Below are 21,693 nucleotides of genomic sequence, written 5' to 3'. Positions count from 1 at the left end.
TCGCTCACTACAGTGAAACGTCCCGGGGACTTTGTCTGCAAGAGGGATGCATCTCCTTTGCGGGCAGAGACCGTCCACAGAGCCCTGGGCCCCTCGCACTGAACCCCCATCAACACCTGTCTGGCGGACCGTGGGTGGTGAGTGGGTGAGGAAGCGTGGGGTTTGCTCAGCTCTTCCGGGAGACTCAGACCCCGCACTGACAGGGCTTTGTTTCCCTGGCTTCACCAGGCCTTTTATCCCTGAAATGCATCTCCTCGCCCCATCCTCTGTCTCTACCTTCTCTTTGATCCCCAAGCTCCATCCGCAGCCTGCCAATCTCTGACTCTTCAGGAGATCAGGGGAGAGTCTGAGCCGGGAGAGAGGAGACCTAGAGCAGGAGAAGGGGGCAGGGGAGCCCCCTGTGCGCTGCCCTTGACCCACAAAGGCTGCCAACATGCGCAAGACCTGTCCTTGCCCCTATTGTCTAAGATGCTGCGACAGAGGCCTCAGGGTTCAATACCCAGCCCGGGTGGTCCGTTCTGCAGCCTCCAAGAGGCGGGGCCAGGTGGGAACAGCCGCGGTGGCCTTTACCGTGAGCTCGGCTTGCGAGGCGAACCGTGTCCTGTAGTCTTCACTCTGTAACCCGCATGGTGGCCTTAGGAGGTGCGCGAGCCTTTCGCCCTGTTTGACAGACGAGAAACCTGGAATTCAGAGACGTTCATAAACTCTGTCCAGGTCACGCAGCAAGCGGCTGAGCCTGGAGGTACCGTCCTCCTGCCCTTCGCTGAAGCCCCTGGGGAAGCCCGCAGGTGTGTGGACACAGACAAAGCACCGGCAGGATGACCAGCGGGGCGAGGCTCTGGGCAAGGAGTGCTTACTCACCAGGAGGCCACGAGCGCGTCGCACACCTCTTAGGCGCCCTCATTACTCCACGGAGCGGACGGGCCTCACCTCCTCCTTACTGGCCGCGTCCAGCCCTCCCGTCCATAAGAGACCTCCGACAGCCCTGCTGAGGCCAGCCCTGCCTTCCAGTTCAGAGCCTTGACAGCACGTGGGGTCCCCTAAGCCCCACCCCGGGCCACTTAAATCTGCTTCCTCGGCCTTGGGACTTTGGTACCAGTATTTTTTTTTAAGCTTCCCTGGGGGTTCTCTAGCACAGCCAAGGCTGAGAACCACTGCATTTCGGGAGATGGGTCCACATGGAAAAGTTAAATAGTAGTTCATGGCATTATGGGCACAGATTAAAAAGGCTCAAATTCTTGGGGACTCAGGGAGGGGAGCTGGCGGCTGCCTCGTAGAGGAGGTGAGATTGGGCATCGGAGGAGGGGCCCTGGGCCCCCACACTTCATCTCCCGGCGGTGGTCCCGGGCTGGAGGTCAGCAGGGAAGTCAGGCGGTCCAGCAGAAACGTTGACTTCAGGTCTTATTTGAAAGGCGCCTGGTGGTTGTTAAGCAGAAAGAAGTGACGGCAGTGGGGAGAGGATGGGAGGGGGAGGGAGCCCCCCTCCTCTGCCCCCATCGCTCCATCCTCCTCCCCCATCTCCAGACCCGGCGCTTTCACCCCCAGCCTTGGCGCTTTCACCCCCAGCCTTGGGGATACGGTGCCGCCACGGGGAGCTGCACTCAGAGGGCAGTGCCGGCTCCTCTGCTCCCAGAGGGGCTCCTGTGCAGCTCCCCCTAAGCGGGGGCATCGGCCAGGCCTGGCTGGCCCACGCTGTGTGGGGGGCCTCTGTCCTGACGCCCACACCCTCTCCTGACTCCGCCCCAGAGTTTCAAAGACAGAACCTGAGGTCCGCAGCAGGAAAACCATCTGTTGGGCAGTGGCACAGCGGAAGTTCCCAGCTGAGACGAGATTGCTCGAGGCCGGTTCAAGTGCAGGAGGGCAGAGAAGGGGAACATGACTGTCTCTGCCTCAAAACAAAACGCAGACAGGGCTTAGGACAAATCCACAAGGATGCCTTGCTTCCCAGACCTACCAAGGAGCCCGAAATGTCGGCCAGCCTCTCGGTCAGCCTGGGGGCCAGGTGGGCTCCGGATCAGGGCGTGGGGCTTGTGCGGCCTGCGTGCCCGGCCCTGGCGACCCCCCACTGGCCGAGCACCTGCATTAGCATCTGGAATTGTTCCACAGGTATGCCAGAGCCAGCGCCCGGGCAACGCTTCTTTTCCCCCAACGCAAATGGAGAGATTTGGGGTGACTCTACCCCCCTAACACGGAACCTGGCGAGGTCTGTGTTAAAATGCAAATGCAGGGGTCTTAAATATTTTTAGGGTTGGAATACCAGAAACAGATTGTCCCGGGGCCACAAGGATTACCTTTTAAATGCAAATGGAAATAATGAATCTTTAAGTGCAGTTATTGTCACGGTGATGAGCTGAGGGCTGGAGGGAAGGGACTGACTGGGTGGGCCAGCGTTTTATTAAAACAACAACAACAAGAAAAAGACCGAAAGGGGACGCAAGAGCCCAGGAGAGGTGATAAAAATTTCTCGGGGGAAGCCAGGGTGTTGACTGAGGTCCGGATTCCTGGGGTCAGTGACTCAGGGTGACAAGGAGGACATTTATTCCACCAGAAAACCCGGGGTCATCTGGGAAAGAAACGGGCCCAGAATTGCTAGCTCGACCGAGTACAGGAACTGAAATCAAGTGGGGGCACCGCGGGCGCCCTCCCCGCCAGAGACTCCTGCCCACATCCCCCTCCTCGGTACACGGATGTGCTCGATGTGTGGGATTTATTTTGATGTTCCCAGTGTCCGGTCGCCTGCGCGCTCACTGACGAGCGATGATTGATCCTTTGCCTCTGATTTCCTTCTGTTCATCCGTTCACTCACCAAACTCTTACCAAGATCTGCTCGGTGCCCAGCTCTGTGCTGGGGGCGGTCCTGCCCTCAGGATGTTTGCCGTCTGTAGGGGGACACAGGTGTGGACGCATTTAGGGTCTGGAGGGATGGAACAGTGTCGGGGGGTGGGGGGAGACCCAACCCAGGGCGGGGGAGCAAGGCAGTGTCTACCGGAAGTGACATTTTAAATGAGACCTGGGGGGGGTGGGCAGACGTGGCAGAGGGAGGAGAAGCATCCACCAATGGGGGTACGCGCGCGGAGGGCCTGGGCGGAGAGTGAGGAAGGGAGGGAAGGATGGAGGTGGAATAGAGGGAGCCTGGCCCGTGGCTGGACGTGGCCCTGCCCAGGCGCTAGGGCCGCGGGCGCTCAGTCCGTGGAGCTGAGATGGGATTGCTCGTCCCGAGGGCCCGGCCCTGTCGTCATCCCTGCCCCGCACCGGCTGGGAGCAGCCCTCGGCCTCCCAGAGGACACCTCCTGCGTGAAGCGCGGTGCCTCCCGCCCCTGGGCGTCCCCAGTGGTGACAGTAGAGTTGTGTCGCCAGAGGGTCTGGAGGAAGGGGCAGAGCCCCCCGCCCCCGCCAGGAGCCTGCAAGGGACTTGGGTCTTTTCTGTGTAATGAGGCTGATGCCCGAGGGCCGGGTGGGGTGAGCGGGAAGGGCCTTAGACCAGAGGCCAATGTGGGCTCCCTGCTGGGGGCTGAGTGAGCCATTTTAGGTGCCGAGGAATCGCGTGTGCGTCTTCTCCGGACAACTGAAGAAAACTCGGAGGGAACACGAGAAGAGGGGGGACTGGGCAGAAGCAGCGTGAGGAAGTGACCCTTAGGGTGAGAGAAGGGACATCACCGGCTCAGGGGACAGCTGGGACTGCGGCTGAGCTGGGGTTTCCCTCTGGGGCTGGGGACCAGCTCACACCACAACGGGGTGCGTGGCCTGGTGGGCTAGGGGCTGGGCAGGAGGTCGAGGTCCTGTAGAAAAGCCAAGAACGCTTTCGGGGGCATTGAGACCGTGTCCCGGTCCAGCCATGACTCAGCTTCACAAATTCCAGCTGAAGCCTCCATTCCTGGAAGAGACTGTCACTGAGCCAGCTCGTCAATAGCCTTAGGGACGTTACACCTGGAAAGGAATCAGTGGCCACAGGCAGGAAGTGACACCGTGTGAAGCTGGTCAATGATGGCCATGATCACGTGGCCGAATGTTGGAAAAGACCAGCAGGTCATCAACAGAGACAGGCGAATGATAGGCTGTGCTTTATCGAGACAGGAAGAGCTTTCTCTGTGCAAACTTCATTTAAGTTAAAAGAAAAAACAGGGTGCAGAGGTATGTACTGGGCCACCCCAGTATAAGAAAGGAAGACGAAAGAACAGTACATTCTCGTGACTGTTTACAAAAAGCACCCCTGGGAGCACGCCAGCGAAGCTGGTGGCTGTGATTAGCGACAGGATGGCATGGGGTCGGGTGCGAAGGACAGGGCATGGGGGCAGACTGTTTTCTGGAGACATTCTCATGTTATAGCAGAGGGGACTCTGCAGATGTCATTAAGGTCACTGCAGGCCACGTGTCCTCGGAAGCATGGTCCTGCAGTTACAGGCCTGCCTAGAAAACACTATTCCAGATTTCGAACAAGTCGGCCTCGTGAGCCAAGGATGCCTGTGACGATTACTGGAGAATGTTGTTAAAAACCTGAAAGGAGTTTGTGTGCTCAGTCCAGATCCTATGGGGGTGGGCAAAGTTGGGCAAGTGTGACTCACAGCTCACCCTGGGAAGTAGGAACTCACGAGCGCAAACGGCCTTCCCAGGTGCCTGGAGGAGGGAAACGAAGAACAGTCACACAGACACACAGGAGAGCGCTCTGGGGTTAAATCGGGGAGCCTGTTCACCCAGGGCCCGCGGCCCAGGCCTCTGCTGGGTCTCGTAAACAAACAGACGCTTGTCCAAATGGCCTGTCCAGCCTCTGCTGTTAGTTGCCTTTTGGTCTCTCCTGGTTGTGTCTCCCTGTCTTTCCCCAGGAATTGTTCAGGCTGACGTCTCCGTGGCCCGCCCCCCCCCCGTCTCCGTGGCCCGCCCCCCGTCTCCGTGGCGCGGCTTCCTGGCTGGCGTCCAGGAGCTGGCCCGGCTGAGGGTGGTGACAGCTTAGCTAGACGGCGTGGGTGGCTGCCTGGTGCCGTGCAACTGTTCGGAGACCTGGGCCCTGGGAGGGCGTTCCTAGGAGCCCCTCAGCCACAGCACAGAGTGGGCTTTGCACTTCCCCACGATGTGAGGTGACACTCGGTGGCACTTTGGTGTGATCTGGGGGCAGAACGTGATGGAGCGGGAGGGGCGTGGGGGGCCCGGACCGGGGGGAGGATTCCTGATTGAGACACACCCCGTTTTTTTGCCTGCAGGGAGCCTAAGAAGGAGTAAACCCAGGACACAGCGGGACTGCAGCCCCCTCAGGGCACCCCACCGGGGGCACAGGACACCCACAGGGGATTTCCAGAAGCTGGGGCACTGACTCTGTGGCAGGAGACACTTCCTTCTGGGAGCTCACTTCTCTCTCTGTATGAGCTTGCTGGCACTGCCATAAGGGATACCACAGACAGGGGCTTAAACAACAGAAATGTGTTCTCTCCCAGTTCTGGAGGCTCAAAGTCCAAGATCAAGGTGTCCACAGTTCGGTTCCTTCTGAGGCTTCCCTCCTTGGCTTGGAGATGGCCTTCTTGCTGTGTCCACACATGGCCCCTCGTCTCTCTGTGTGTCCAAATTTCCTCTTCTTGTAAGGGCAACAGCCAGGTTGGATCAGGACCCACCCTGAGAGCCTCATTTACCCTTAATCCCTTCTGTAAAGTCTCCAAGTACAGTCTCATTCTCAGGTCCTGGGGTTAGAGCTTCCACATACGAATTTGGGGACACGATTCAGCCTATAACACTATCTGGAATTCTAACATGCTTCCTTCAGCTGAAGGAAGTGACTGGGACGAGAAGGCAGAGGTGTGTCAGTCGAGTGTGGAGTGAAGCACCCCCAAGACTTTTGGGAAGGGCTGTCTTGTCCTCTGTTAACAGAAAAGGGTCCCCCTCCACGTGGTGAAGCCAGGGCCCCACAGCAGGGCAGAGGTGTCTGGTCTGAGCAGGAGGAGATTCCTGGCGGTGGAGGGTCAGACACCCTGGACCCCAGGCCTGAGGGAGCTCGTAATTCTTGCTGGGGGGCTGGACAAACTCCTACGAAACAACAGGAACCTCCAGGCCCTGTGTAGCTGGGTTCTATTGCAGCTGGATTGCAGAAGGAGGAGGGTCCGTGAGGCTGGGGCTGAAGTACCCAGGGGTCTTGAGCCACTGCTCCTGCTACAGATCTTTCTGTCCAAAACAGTGAAAGCCAGTCAGAAAGCCTCAGTCACACGGATGCTCAAGATCTCAGCGTTTCATTTCAACTTTCTAAAACCTCCAGACAACCGTGGGGTTTGCTCTGCTCCCTAAGCCCCCCTACCCCACACACCAGGTGTGAACTGACACTTTCCACCCCCGAGGGTGGATAAGAAAACCTCCCCACCCCCACCCTCGCAGTCTGCAGGCATCCCTGAGCTCACCCCTGCCGTCCACCGCAGCCCAGCCCACGGGAGCCCGACCGCTGGTGGTAAAGCCCGGCTCGCTTAGGGGCTCGGGGCTCCTTCCTGGCCGCTCTGGCCTTGGGCAACAGGATGTGGGCAGAGGGGAAGGAGGAGCCTATAGAATTAGGGAAGGACAGATGGAATCAGAGAGACAGGATGAGAACATGCGGAGCTGAGGACCAGGCAGACGGTCTGACACCCACTTCTCTCGGCCCTGCGTTTTCAGGTCCAGGGATCCGGCCTGGCCTGGCGCCCCCGGCTCCCCTCAGCTCCGTGTGCCCCACTCCACACTGCCCTCCGGAAGGCCCCCGTGTTCACCGCAGGCACACGAACCCCCCCGGGCTCCCGGGTTTGCGGTGGGCCCCTCGCCCCGGGGTAGGACCTCCCTCTCTACGCCCGTGAGTCTAGGGCAGCGGCCTGGCCCTGGAGGTGGCCAAGGTGCCTCCATTTCAGGTGATGCCTCGGGACTATCTTTAAGACCTGCCTGAAGCAAGCAAATTAGAATTCACCTTTGCTGAGCACGTTAAGTGGGGCTCCCAGGGCCCTCGTAGGGGCCGGGTTGCTGGGTGGAGCAGAGATCAGCAGGGCCATTCAGACCGGGGACGGGGACGCAGGCGTCCCAGGCCTGGCAATCCCGAGGGCCGTGCCCTCTGCCGGCGGCCAGGGGCGAGGCGGTGAGGTCACAGCCTCCGCATGTAACGTCCCCTGGGTCTCTGACTGGGGCTCCAGGGGCACCCGCAGCTCCGCAGAAACCCTGTTTCAGCAGGAATCTGGCTTTAACAGGAACAGAGGATGTCCATCAACCCTCCTTGAATTTCTAAGGAAAAGGAGCCCAAATCTGAGCTTCCCAGAAACTGTGACTGCAGCTCATGCCCTCCCTCGGCGCCCTGTGGACCCCTGGGGTGCGGGGGACCCCCCTTCCTCAGGTGCCCTGGAGCTTAGTGATGGAGTTCCCGCCCAGCGGCAGGCGGAGGAAGGGGCCCCCCTGCTCAGGCGCCCTTGGTGGCGAGACCTCCCAGTGATAACTGTATAACCCCCCGCGGGCTTCATTGTGCCAGATGCGGTATGTGTATCATCTCATTTAATCCTCCAGGAGCTAATACGGCCATTCCCATCGCAGAGATGAGGAAACTGAGATAACTGGCCCAGAGGGTGAATGTGCCCAAGGTCACAGCGTGGGTCAAAGAAAGGGGAAGTGAACCTAGGTGAGGTAACCACTGGGCTGTCCTGCCGCCCCCCATCGATGGGCGTCAGCTCTGAGGAGCTGGTGGGTCACCAGCAACGTGGACCTTAGCAACCAGGGAAGGTCGTCCTGACCCGCTGTCAGGAGCGCCCAAGGCAGGTGGGTGCAAGCCCGAAACCAGGACAGGAAAGGCCTTGCGAAGAATATTCCAGGCCACAGGCAGTGGACCTACAGCCTGCAGGCCAATTTTTTTTCATACTTTATGGAGGCATATTGACGTATCATATAATTCATCCATTTCAAGTGTACAATTCAATGATTTTTTAGTAAATTTAAAAGTCAGGTTGTGCAATAATTACCATAAATACGTTTGAGAACACCTCCATCACCCCAGTAACAGTTCCCAAGCCCGTTTACCTGCAGGTCAAAATCTGACCCACAGATGTGGTATTTGGTCCACCATATTTTAAATATATATTTTCTAAATTTGCTAGGTTTTTAAAATGAGACCATTTCATATAACATTTTTAAATTTTGACTTCTCTTGAAAGATCAGCAGATTGGGCAAACCTGGACCCTCCTTCATACACGGCAAAACCAGATGTCCCCCCTCAGACAAGCCTGTCCCCCAGTTTCTCACGAAATCAGTGAGGGGCCCAGGAGGGTCCCGGACCACAGCCCAACACCTGGCTTCATCCTCACGGCAGACGGCACAGCCATTGTGGCCTCTCTGTTGTCACAGAATCAGTTCCTGCTTTTCACCAGAGAGGAGCTGATCTTTTCACCTGGGCGACCTTCTCCGAAAGCAAAGCCACTTCACAGTTAGGGTTTGTCCCTTCTCTTGCTCTCTTTGGGGTTCGCTGTCTGCACACAGGGGGCCTTTGTTGAAGCTTGCTTCTCTCCCCAGGGACCTTGTGACAGTGGCTCAGAGGATGACTTTCCTTAGTTACCACCGTAGACCTTGCTGGCTGTCCACCAACTCCTGCTTTGCTCCTTTTGTTTTGTTCAGAATGTAATACTTTCAGGGGAGGTGGCCCAGCTCTGAAGGGTGGAACGCGATTGGTTGGAGCCACGCCGGGGCCTCGCATCTTCTTGGATAGCGACTGGCTTGGAGCAGGTGTGTGGCCTGCTCTGGGTGGGGGACGCTGACTTTGGCTGGGGTTCTTGGAGCAGACCCCTCCCCCCTTTGCCATCTTTGTTTATTGTCACAATGGTGTGTAACACTGGGCGCTGCAGCAGCCACCTTGGGGTCATGAGAACCACAGGGAAGCTGGGACAGAGCCCTGAGGGTGTTGAGCTGCCCGCCCACCCAGATGCCTCCTTCTGGACTTCTTGTCGTGAGATTAGACGCCCCATTGTTTAGGCCACTCCTAGTTACGTGTTCTGTTATTTGAGACCAAAATCATCCCGACTGGAGTGTAACATTATCATCCCAAGTGTGTGACCGACACCAGGACACCTCCAGTTCCCACCATTTGCTCAATTCATTACCCATATTTTGGGGTGGGTTTCTCATGTATAAAGCTACACTCAACCATTTTACGTTTGAATTTTTTTTTTTAATCTCAAGAGATGAATTTTCCCTCATCTTAACTCCAGAGTTTGTGTGTAAGAGATATGCCCGAAAACCTGGATTACAGAGGGCCGAGGGGTTCACCAAGGGCTCAAACAGCACACGCACGGAACCTGCCACAGCAGGTGTCGCCCCGCCAGCAACTCGCAGGCGTACAGGGCGGTTGGCCCTGAGGACGTGTGACATGGCTTTGTGCGCCGCCAGCCTCCACCCACCGGCTTCTCCTAATTAGAGAATTAAGAGTCCCTTATGCCGGGGAGGCTCCAGCTGCTCCAAGCCTCACCGCCCCCAACACCTGGGGGAAAAGGGGGCAGCCCCTCGCACTGGCCCTGGCCCACTGCTGTGCCCACAGCTCTCCCCACACGCGAGCTCCCATCTGCTGGGCACCCCCGTGTGCCAGTGTCTCTGTCCATTGGTGCTAATCCCTGAGACTCCTCTGTTAAGTAGGATGATTATGGCGCCCATTTCACAGACAGGGAAACCAAGGCTCAAGGAGTTTGAGTGAGTTGCCCAAGACCAAAGAGCTGAGAACCTGCAGTGCTGGGTCTGCCTGTCTCTGCTTGAGCCCTTCTTCCTTGCGCCACTGCACTCAGATCCCGACGAGCTCCCGGGAGGGCCCTTGGGCCGGAGCTCAGGGCTCTCTGGACTGCTACCTTCCGGCAACGGGACCTTTGCACCAGAGCCCTAAGCCTGAGCTCCTCTCAGGCCCCCAGTTGGTAAAGGAAGAGCCTTCTGCCCTGGCACACGTGCTGAGAGTTATCATAGGGACTGCCGAGGGAAGGCCAGGCGGCTCCCAGCCCACGTCCACCTCCCTCCCTGGAGACACCCCCCCATGACACCCCCTTTAGTAATAGAACCAGAGGCAGCACCTAGGACGTGCTCTTGCCAAGAAGCTTTCATCAGAATCTAATCAGGCCTCTGAGGTCTAACTTTCAGTTTAAAAATATACAGATAAAGGAACAAGTAAAATAGCACAATGGGGATATAATTAGATTCACAGTATGGATTTTTTAAATTAATTTTTATTGAAGTGCAGTTGCTTTACAATGTTGTGTTAGTTTCTGCTGTACAGCAAAGCGAAACAGCTCTACATATACGTATATCCCTTCTTTTTTGGATTTCCTTCCCATTTAGGTCACCACAGAGCACTGAGTAGAGTTCCCTGTGTTATCTCCCAATTCATCCCACCCCCCTACACACACACAACATGGGATATTATACAAGGTAAGTTATCTGTCTCTTCAAGAGTCAAAGACACAATAAAAGGAGACACGATTGTTCTGGATTAAAACAGATTTGAGGGAAATGGTAACAAAACACAATGCCTGATTCTTGATGTCAAGAAACCATCTTCAAAAAATATTTGGGGCAAGTGGGGAAACTTGAATATGGCCTTGTTATTGGATTGAATTCATTATTTTGTTAGGTGTGAGGATGGTATTGTGATTATACAGGTGACTATCCTTACTTTCTGGGGATGTATTTGAAGGAGAAAATTCACTATGTTTGTAATTTACTTTAAAAGGATTCAGAGGTATACAGATAATAGGTAGGTAGGTAAACAGGTAGCTAACAGGTGGGTAGATATAGCGAGGAAATACGACAACATGTCAACCACTGTTGAATCTAGGTGGTGGATCTATGAATACTCATTGTACTGTTATCTCTACTTTTCTGTATGGGTTTCAAATATAATAAAAATGGGGGGAAGAAACCTTTTCAGGATGAAAAGTTTACAAACTGAATGCAGATGACTGTCGGATGATGACCTGAAGCCGGGGCCCCTGTTGGTCCCGTTTTGCCCACCTGGTGCCCTCTCTTGCCGTTTCAGCCTGGACTCTTTGAGGCTTGAATGAGCTTGCAGACCGGGAGCCCTGGCTCTGGGGCTGGACGACTAAGGCGTCTTGGAAATGAAGAGAAAGGCAGCCCCCGTGGCAGGGATGGGGTTTTGGGGAAGCAGACAAGCCAGGCGTGATTCTCCTCCTCAAGGAGCTTACAATCCCCAAATGTACTCTTCCAGTCTGTGTTTTTGGCCCACCTCTTTCTCCATAACGAGTTATGCTTTGATTTTGTCAAGTTCCATAAAGTTGTTCACTGGTGTTTATGGAACCTGTGCTAAATCTGTTAATTGACCTGGGGAATGTCAACCTCATCTTCCATCTGTACAGCCAGGAACGACTTTCTACTCTGGTGAATGGTTCTAACTTGGGCCCAGCCTTGTTGCTGATCATCTTGCCTTGCTATTCATTTTGTCCAGCTTTATTGAGATACTACTGACGCAAACCAGTGTGTAAGTTTAAGGTGTACCAAGTGTTGACTGATGCATTTCCATCTGACTGTGCTGTTACCTCTGTTCCCCTTCATGCTGGGGGAGATGACCGAGCTCCACCAGAAACTGGATATTTGAGCATACATTTCCTCATCTCCTCATTAAAATGGAGATTCCAGTAGCACCTCTCTCATAAAAGAAACCAATAAGGTAATACAGGTAAAATATCTGCCAAAATGCATGGGATATATAGCAGGTACTTAGTAGACAATAGTTGGTATGATTATTGTTATGATTGCAAATGCACTTCCACCTGAATAAGTTTCTCGTTGCCAGTTTTCTTTTTCTTTTAATTTATTTCATTGGGAAGTCCCTGGAGGTCCAGTGGTTAGGACTCCGAGCTCTCACTGCTGAGGGCCCAGGGTCAACCCCTGGTCAGGGAACTAAGATCCCATAAGCCGTGTGGCAAGGTAAAATAAAATAAAATCAGATAAGATAAGATAAAATATTTTATTGAAGTACAGTTGATCCAGTTTTCTTAAATATGAGGAAGAAATTCCACCACCACCTCTGATAGACATTCATCAGTCAATGTAATGATTTCTTTTGCCATGTTCTCTGAGGTTGTGGGGAGATGGGAGACACAGGACAGAAGTGTCCTCCAAGGGTTTCCAGCTCACCCAGGACTAGGTCGTGTCTGTGTTCCTTTGGGTCCAGCAACGTCAGTCTCAGAGTAAGTGCTCAGGAAACATTTGGTAAATAGAAGGGAACTCCATCTGATGCCCAAGGCCCCTGGCCTTACTTCTGTCAAGTGGAGCTCAGGGAAGATGCCTGGAGGGAGGAGGGGTCTGGTGGAGGGGCCCTTGTTCCATAGAAATCACAGGAAATGCTCGAGAAGATTCTGGCACTTCTGCCCTTTGGAGCCGTTGACCCATAAGAGGGAAACTTCCAGAGCTCCCTCACGATCAAAAAGTTTTAACCGGAGCTTCAGCAGGAGCACCTGGGTTCAGGAAAACAGGCAGTCATCCAAGCTGGCTGTGTTGCCAGCACCATTAAGCAGTGATTTTATGGGGCCACCTGGTCTCTGGAGGGGGAATGGGCTATAGACAAAGAAGTTAGCACTCTAACAGGAGAGAATCTGTAAAGCAGAAAAGCACCCGGAGCTCGGAGCCCCAGTCCTGCCTTTTAAGCAGGATGCCTGGAGCGGGGAAATGTCTGCCCCATCACCTCACTTGTTAGCAGTGAAGCAAGCACCAACCAGAAGCCAGGGCTTCTGATCCACATTCCCACTCCCGCAGCCCGGCAGCCTCTCCCAGGACAGGCCCTCTGCCCTCAGCCCGCAGGCGGACAGTCTTGGGTCGCTCTTTCCTCAGATCTCCCAGCCTTTTCTCTCCTTCCCGCCCGTGGGCACCACGCAGCTTCGAGGGGCCTTATGTCCAGAGCAGCGAGCCGGGACTTGTGGGTGTCCTGGCCACGGGATGCATCAGGGACGATACAGAAGGCCGCTGCGATTCTCACACTGTCCCCAGCTGCCAGGCCCAGGGCCGGAGAAGCAGACCCTCTGTCAACAGATGTGCCCTGGCTTTGTGCTTGAGAGGTGGGCATCACTCCCCTCCGGGGGAGAAGGGAGTTCTAGCAATGTCCTCATGTAAACAAACAGCAGCGAGAAGGAAATCATAAGGAGAAAGAGCCAAGGGGAAACAACAAGCAAACTCTGGAAATTGCACTGTGATTCCAGCCTGGCTGCACTGCAGACTCTGCTGACAGGACGGTGTGTTTACTACCCTGGTCAAAAGGCGCCAGGGAGGACTTCCCTGGTGGCGCAGTGGTTAAGAATCCGCCTGCCAATGCAGGGGCCGCGGAGCAACTAAGCCCGTGCGCCACAACGACTGAGCCTGCGCTCTAGAGCCTGCGTGCCACAACTACTGAAGCCCGCGTGCCTAGAGCCCGTGCTCCGCAACAAGAGAAGCCACAGCAGTGAGAAGTCCGCGCACCGCAACGAAAGAGTAGCCCCCGCTCGACGCAACCAGAGAAAACCCGCGTGCAGCAATGAAGATCCAACGCAGCCAAAAATAAATAAATAAATAAATAGATTTATTTAAAAAAAAAAAAGGCAACAGGGAGAATTAGGCTGCAGCCTCTAAACAATGTAGCCGGCAAATGAGACCTGAGCCCCGGGGGAAGGGCATCAGTGGGTGCGGCTGCCCGGGTCTGGGGCAGTCGAAGAGGCAAGCAGCAGGGCCCTGGGGAGAGGGGAGCGAGGCTGGGGCGGTTATCCTCTTCCCACAGGGGACACATGTCTTGGGCTTGGTCGAGCTGATGGCAAGCCCGGGACCTAGCGCCTTTGGCCCCCAAGGACTTACGGCTCAGACAGGGGACACGGCAGACAGAGGCCCAGGAACACTGATGTGCGTTTGCACCAGTGCTAGCCCAGAGCAGGGGCCCTGCCCACCACGATGCCGTACCCGCCTGGACACTGCACCTGGCGTGGACGGCATCGCGGGTGTTTGCACAGAGAGACGAGCATATGGGCCCCAGAGAAGCCTTTCTGAGTAGGGAGAGGGAGGGCGACCCCCTTCCAATCTCTCTCTGGTGGTTTTGCTTCGGTGTCAGAACCTGCGGGCCGAGGCAGAAGGACCGCCGCCCCCGCCGTGTGGCTTTTTCCGCCCCCAGCTGCTTCTGTCTCTCTCGGGCTCCCAGACACAAACAGCTGAGCAGATAAACAAGTCAGCAGCTGCTCCTCCTCTCCCGACACCACGGTCCCCAAGCCCCACCCCCTCTGGCCTCCCTCCTCCCCGCAGTCACACTGTCCGCAGCGGCAGCTGCAGCCCACCCCGCTGTGGCCGGGGAGGAGCCCTGCACCCCTCCCACCAGCCGCTTCCAGCACAACAGTTGTGCAGCCCAGGGTCCCCGAGGAGCACAGGCTACCAGGCCCAGGAGAGCTGAGAGGAAGGGGTCCATCTGCGCAGAGCCTGGAGGGGCCCCCATCCGGACCGCCGGGGAGGGCGCCCGGGGGTGGAGGGAGGCCCAGAGGCCAAGGCCCGGCGGAAACCCTGAGCAAAGGCCACTGTTCTGGTAGCGTGTGCGTGCACACACACACTCACAGACACACGCGCACATACACGGTCTCATTAACAAAATAAACGTTGTCACAACAGACTCTGGGCTGGTGTGTGTAACAAGCCCCCAGCGCCCACAGCGGCACCCCCGAAGGCTGGTCCTGGGAGACCTGGAGTCGGGGGCCCATGCTGGCGGTGGGGACCCCCCAGAGGCTTCCTCTGCAATTTAGAGTCTAAGTTTGGGTTACTCCTGGCTCACCTTCATTCTGAGAAGCTGAACACGCTGCATCTAGGAAGAAGCACCAGCCCGTCTCACCCCGAAGCTTCCACATCCCCTCAGAGCACAAGGCGGGGAATGGACTTGTCTGAGGAAAACAAGGTACCATCCACGTGCCGACTGTGTTAGATTTGTCTGCACGGCCCGATGCCGCCCCGTGGGGAGCAGCGGGGGCGCCAGACCGCACGGCTGGGAGCTGGGCTGGAAACCTGACAGCTGTGTGACCCTGCACATGTTACCTAGCCTCTCTGAGCCCCGGTGTTCCCGTCGGTAAAATGGATACTATCTACGTCACAGCTTTAGCTCCCCTTCATTTTCCAGGTGCGGTTGGGTGAGGTGAAAAAGGTAATGTCTATGGTAAAACACCAGCCCTCTGCTGCGGCTCCGCCGGTGCTCAACAATAATAATATCCTGAGGGAGGCAAGGTGGAAACATAGATGGAAAAGGGACAGTGGAAGTGGCAGGAGCAATGGGCGCCAAAGCCGGTGCCCGAGGACGTCCACACGGGCCCGGCAGCCTCCCTCCTTGCAGCTGTGGGGCAGGGTCCTCGGCCAGCGCTACTGACATTTGGGGCTGAGCAGTCCCTCCTTGTGGCCCCAGTTACGACCATCAAGATGTCTCCAGACCCGGCCAGTGTCCGGGGGGTGAGGAGCACGCGGTGCCCCTGGCTGAGAGCTGCCACTTTGGGCCGAGACGCTCGGTGGCCCCGGGGAGGTAAGGCGCAACAAGTTCGGAAGGAGGCTCCCCCAACCTTCCCGTGATGAGAGCGACTCGGACAGCCCCTGGGAGGAAGACGCGGTCGAGGAGAAGACGGCGGGAGGGGACGCGGGCCTGCCACCCGCGGCACCCCCGGTGCTGCCCCGGTGGGAGTCGCCCACGTCGGGACCTTGGCCTCACCTTGTCTGCAGAACAGAGGCGAAGTCTTTTAACAAGCGGAAAATGAGGCAGGGGTGGGAGGCAGCTCTGCGGCGAAGGGGCCGTGGGCTGAGGGGAGCCCCGCGTCTGAGCGGCTGCAGTCCTGGGCCGTGGACACCTCCACCGCGGTCAAGCCCACCGCTGACGAGGGCATTGTGAAGCTCCCGCTGCCGCTGACCAGAGCTGCTGTGCAGGGTCCCCCGACACGGGAAGCGCCGTGGACACGGCCTGTCCCTGCTCCTTCCAGGGCTCACCATCTGGTTATGGGGAAAAAGAATCCCAGAAGAAGGCCATAAACAGAAAACGCCTCACAGCCTCCAGTGGCCCGAGTTAGGAGGTGTCCTCAGGCCAGACCTGCAATCTCAGTCTCCTCATCTGTAAAGTGGGAGTAATGACAGCCCCCACGTCGCCACCTAACTGTCAAGAGTTAAACGAGAGAATTCATGTAGGAGACTTAGTGAGGCGTTGGCACAAAATCAAGTGCAAAAAACTTGTTAGCAGCAAATACTTACTGGGTTCTCTGCACCGGGCTCTGCGCTGGCCCAGGGCACGTGGAGGTGAGGGCAGGGCTCCTGCTCAGCCGGCCTCCCCAGAAGCCCTGGGGGGCTGGACAGACGCTGGGGAGGCATCTGGCCCTGACGCTGGAGGCTGGCGGGGCGTCCGTGCTAGATCTGGAAGCAGGGCCAGTGGTCTTCTGCCCGGTGAGGGAGGTGGAACGCTGCCCATGGAGGCGAAGCTGAGCGCCCCCGAGCAAGGCCCAGTGTAGGGACAGTGGTGGGAAGGGAGCCCTTTCCATCAGACACTCTGTTTCCCTTTCTGACACCACTGCCAGGCAGGCGGCTGGGCTGATTATCAGGCTCAGATGTGACATTTCCCCAAGCCTGGTCTTTTTAAAAAATTTTTATTTATTTATTTATTATTTTTGGCTGCGTTGGGTCTTTGTTGCTGCACGCGGGCTTTCTCTAGTTGCGGCGAGCGGGGGCTACTTCGTTGCGGTGCGTGGGTTCTAGGCAATGGGCTTCAGTAGTTGTGGCTCGCGGGCTCAGTAGTTGTGGCTTGCGGGCTCTAGAGCGCAGGCTCAGTAGTTGTGGCCCACAGGCTTAGCTGCTCCACGGCATGTGGGATCTTCCCAGACCAGGGCTCGAACCCGTGTCCCCTGCATTGGCAGGCGGATTCTTAACAACTGCACCACCAGGGAAGTCCCCCTAATCTGGGTTTTGATGACGAAGCTGTCATCGTCCTCTTGGCCCAGCTTCCATTACAGCCTGGACCTCAATCTTTCACCTGGCTCTGGTTTCATGGAGCTGTGCCATCACCTAGAAACGGCCTGGAATCCTTTTTGAACACAGATGGCGTGTAAATACAGAAATAAGTGAGCTGTGAAATACAAGAGTGTGTGGGTGAGAAGGAAGCCCGAACCTGCAGGGCCGCGAGCTTGTCTCCTTCAGAGCAGCATGTCCACAAGGCCCCAGGCCCCCGTGGACACTCCCTGGGCCGCACTGGGCCTCCTGCGACGGGTCTCTCTGTTTGCTGCTCCCGACACACCCACCTCCGGGCAGGGGCTCTGCCTTGGGCCCTGTGCCCCCAGAACCCACCTGCCCAGAGCAGCCTCCCCAGATTCTGGCCTTTAGCCTAAATGCAGCTTTCTGTCTCCAGACAAGGACCAGCCCCGAGGCTCCAGGTCAAGAAGGAAAGAACCGCTCCTTATGCATCACGCTGAGACCTCTGCACGCCAGTTTCTCAGCAGCGTCATGTGGCCCCTTCCCTCGGGATGCGGGGAGGCTGGGAGCAGCCCCTGAGCGGGGCCACGGGCTCGTGTGGGCAGCTCAGGCACCGGATGCTGCAGCTCCAGGCTCCACGGACACCCACAGTGGGAGGGGAAATGGGAAGCGGGCTATTGTGACCTGGCTGTCCTTGTTTGTTTATTTATGTTTAATTTTTTTTCACTTTTGCCCACACCTTGCGGCATGTGGGATCTTAGCTCCCCGACCAGGGATCGAAGCCGCACCCCCTGCATTGAAAAGCGAAGTCTTAACCACTGGACCGCCAGGGAAGTCCTGACTGTGTTTGTTTAGAAAGAGGAACATTTCACAATATGTCCGTATATCCAATCGTTACGTTGTACACCTTAAACTCACACAATGTTACAGGCCAATTGTTTCTCAGTAAAACTAGGGGAAAAAGAAAGAGAAACAAGAGGCCAGGAGAATCGACAGGGTTCTGAGGGCCCAGAGGGAAGAATGAAGGGGGTGGGAAAGCAGGGATCCCCACAGAGTCCCTGTGGCCTGGGCTCTGGTCAGCGGGAGTGCAGTGAGGGGTCGGGGCTCTGAGGACTTGGCCCCAAACAGGGCACATTTAGAAAATTAGAAAAGATCAAAGCACCGAGTGTGGGGTGTTGGGTCTGAGCCTCCCTCTTCAGTGACACTCAGTGGGCACAGCTCCTCCCCAGGGTGGTCGGGGGGCAAATGCTCACCAGGCTTCTGGTCTGAAAGGCCTGGGGAGGGGTCGGGCCTGGGAGCCTCCCTGGGCTCGCGGACGGCGCTGGCTGCTGGGCCCACAGCACACTGGAAGGCGGCACCTGTAAATGCTCACCGTGCAGGGGAAGGTGACAGGTCAGTGGCGGCCGGCCGACTCTGTGCCCCTCCCCTGGGCACTGACCAGTGACAGCAGAGTAATGGAAACAGACAGCCAGCTGGACCCCGGTGCGAAGCAGAGGCTATGGCTGTGGAGCGGAGGGTTCTGAGCTGTGGGCAGGGGTTGGGGTGGTGACAGCTGACCGTCGCCCCGAGTGTCTCTGAAAGGCAGGCCTGCGGTCAGCCTCTCCTCCCCCCAGAGCTCCTGCCGGGGGGCTCCTCCAGCCCACCGCCCAGTGCTCAGATGTCCTCACTCTGAGCCGACAGTCTTAGGAAGCCGCCCCATGGTCCCTCCTAGCGTCAGATGAAACAGGGTCACACGTGATGACCAAGGACGCCCCAGCCTGGGCGAAGCCAGGGCCTGAGCCGGAGCTCGGACGGGCCCTTCCCCCAGACCCAAGCCCCCGCAGGACCCCCGCCGGGCCCCTGAGACGCAGCGTCCCCTGTGCTCACTGTGAGCGCAGCGGGCCGCCTCCCAGGGTTGCGAGAACTGACTCCCCGAGTGTCACCAGCTGCAGACGCCCCGTCGTTGTAAACGGTCAGGCTCCAAGCCGCCCAGGGCTTTCATCCCCCCTCCCCCAGCTGCTCATTACCCTGCTTAATTAGGCCAGGAAGTGCTCTCACAAAGGACACTCTCGGCAGGAGGTGAGGACAAGGAGAGATCCCAGCAACTCCACTTCCTGAGGCTCCAGCGGGGCTGCTCGACATGGCTACATGGCAGGCGCGTCTCCCTCAGGCAGCTGCGGGAAGAGGCTGAGATGCTCGTTTGCCCCCAGGCCCTCGGGAGCTGGGCTGAGCTGGTTTAGGGGAACAGCCCCGGATCTGGGAGCTCGGGAGTGCCTGCCCCCCCCACCCCCAGGCCCCCCGCGGGAAGAGCTGGCACCTCAGGAACCAGCTACGGGGGTCCAGCCCCATCCCTGACAGAATTGCAGCCTAAGACACGGCCCGAGACCACCTCCTGTTCCCAGCCGGCCCGACCTTCACCCTGAGCCACTTCGGTCCATGCGGGGCCGGCTGGGCACCCCCAGCTACGCGGCACAAGTTCTTCTGAGTCTGAGTGCAGGTGCGGCTGTTGGTGCAGGGCGCGGGGTCCAGGGGTTAACCGCACGGACGGATGGACTAGTTCTGTGACCTTGGACAAGCCGTCCACTCCTCTGAGCCTCAGTTTCCTTTGCTGAAAAAACAGAGACAGTTGTCTAGGCTCTTGGGAGGTGTGGGGACTCTTCTCCCCACAGCAGAAGCAGGCAGACCCTCAGGAGGAAGCAGCTGGCATCCAGCGTCAGACGGTGGTCCACCCACACTTCCACTTTGCTTTGGGGGGAGCTTGAGGAAGGGGGGACAAGTGTTCATGAGCAGCGCCCCTCCACGGGGCATCCATGCTAACCTTATCTCACTTAACCCGTAAGTTATCTGCTGAGGCTTCAGATAAGAAGGAGTAAACTTACTGAACTTGCGCTCTAGAGCCCGAGAGCCACAACTACTGAAGTCCGCGCGCCTAGAGCCCGTGCTCCGCGCAACAAGAGAAGCCACCGCAATGAGAAGCCCGCGCGCCACAACGAAGAGTAGCCCCCGCTCACTGCAACTGGAGAAAGCCCGCGCACAGCAACGAAGACCCAACACAGCCAAAACTAAATAAATAAGTAAAATTTTTTTTTTAAAGGAGTAAACTGAGGCCCAGAGAGGGTGGGGAGTAGCCTGCGAACGCACAGCAGACCCTGCCCCGGGGTGATGGGCGGATGCCCGGGTCTCATGAGTCTGGGGCTGCTTCACGGCCTGGAAACGTGAGAATGACACCGGGAGGGTGGCCTGAATCTCAGCACCGAGCTGGGTCATCTGCGGAGGAAGTCGTCCCGGATGACTGTCTGGAGGGGCTGCTTTTTCCAGCCCTGGAACCCGTGGTCACTGGCCAGGAGCCGTGCAGCTGTTGGCCCGATAGTCCTGGTCCATGCTTTATCCATGCTTTATGCCGGCCGCTTCCGTCGTATCAATGTTTTCTGAGAGAATGTGCATTTCTTGAGAATTGGCCTCGTTTTCCTCGCCCAAAAGGATGGAAAACAAAAGTGATTTTTGGTCCCCATGTCTGGCAGTGCTGTGATGTGGGAGTTTCCTGAGTAACTTTGAAAAGAGCTCTGCCATCCCTCCCACCCTCCCATGAACAGCAGGGGGATGGAGGAGGGGAACTGGGTCCCTCCAACCCCACACGAGGAAGACAGTGGTCCCTTCACCCCCAAGGAACATCTGGGACCTGGGACCCAGCTTCCCCAGGACCCCAAGGGAATCTTCATTTCCTTGGATGCCCCCCAGAAATGTGCCCGGCCCCCCAAATCCCCTGCCCGCTGGTTTCCGGCCCTGCTGGTCGTGGTGCTCTGGGACTTATTTGACTGGTAAGGTGGTCCTCGCTTGAAATCCATACGATCCGAGGGAGTTCCTAGCTGAGCAGCCAGAGGTGTGCCCCCTGTGGACCCTAAAGCTGGAGGCCTCTGGCTTTGTCACTCTGTGCTGTGAGCCGAGGGAAGTGAAGCCAGCAGAGCTCCCTGCGGCTCCGGGGACGCAGCCTGGGTCAAGGCACAGGGAGGGAGGTGGCCTGGGCCCAGCACTTCGTAGTCCCAGCCTTGGCGTGGTCAGCAGGAGGAAGAGGGGCCCAGGCACCACCCGTGCTGTGGAGGCAGCCGTACAGGGAAGGTGGGACCTGCCAGCCCGGGACGCCGGCATGGGGATGTGGTGAGGGCTAGCTGGGGGAGGGGCCGCCGGCTCCCACGCAAGCCTTCCTTCCCAGCCCCCGCTGGGGGCCCTTGGAGCCCCACCCTTCTCTCCGCCCCCCGGAGCTGCTGGCTCCCCGTGCTGATTCCCACACGGAGCAGCTGCCGTCCTTCCCCCCAGGCCGCGGGGAGCCTGGCCGCGTCACACGCCCGCAGCAGCTGGGGTGCCCCCTCCCACGTGCCCGGGAGAGGCTAGAGGGAGTTTCGGGGGCCCTTCCCGTGGGTGGGGTGGAGGACGAGGGGTGACAGCCCCCCTCCTTGGGCGTTCTCTGGCTCCCCTGAGCCTGGCGAGGCCGAGCGGCTCCCGGGTCCCCCCCTGCCCTCGGGTCTGCCCAGGGCCACGTCGAAGCACCAGGCGGCAGCCGAGTCCAGAGTCTGGGCGTGCGCAGCCGTCCATCTCGCCCAACAGCTGGGTGCACAGGGGCTGCGGCTGGGGGTTGGCGCCTTCACCTGCTGACCTGCTTGGGACACGTGGGGTTCGTTCCAGAGCCCGCCTGGCCACCCACCTCCCGAACTCCGAGCTTCCGATGCTGGGTTTGGGACGGGGCGCAGGGAAGCCTGGGCTCTCCGTCCTGGAAACGTGGGTGTAGGGGTGTGGAGGTCGTCAAGGAGGTGGGGCAAGGGTGGACG

At 57.7% G+C, this 21,693-nt stretch overlaps 1 protein-coding gene across 1 annotated transcript; it reads left to right on the top strand.

Moving 5' to 3' along the window:
• The first annotated feature begins 433 nt into the window (after positions 1 to 433).
• Positions 434 to 19,293, top strand: LOC137775171 (collagen alpha-2(I) chain-like). The gene is made up of 19 exons (XM_068560829.1): positions 434 to 544; positions 640 to 742; positions 1,567 to 1,768; positions 3,171 to 3,304; positions 4,821 to 4,936; positions 6,352 to 6,421; positions 6,622 to 6,751; positions 6,936 to 7,069; positions 7,322 to 7,413; positions 9,745 to 9,867; positions 12,719 to 12,878; positions 14,222 to 14,495; positions 15,357 to 15,470; positions 15,536 to 15,619; positions 15,718 to 15,866; positions 16,218 to 16,372; positions 17,328 to 17,488; positions 18,699 to 18,758; positions 19,164 to 19,293. Exons 1-19 carry the CDS (start codon positions 434 to 436, stop codon positions 19,291 to 19,293), a joined length of 2,502 nt encoding a protein of 833 aa, XP_068416930.1.
• The last annotated feature ends 2,400 nt before the right edge of the window (positions 19,294 to 21,693 follow it).

This window comes from Eschrichtius robustus, chromosome 13 (genome assembly GCF_028021215.1).
Source record: "Eschrichtius robustus isolate mEscRob2 chromosome 13, mEscRob2.pri, whole genome shotgun sequence".
Taxonomy (NCBI): Eukaryota; Metazoa; Chordata; class Mammalia; order Artiodactyla; family Eschrichtiidae; genus Eschrichtius; species Eschrichtius robustus.
This window is presented reverse-complemented; position numbering and strand designations above follow the sequence as displayed.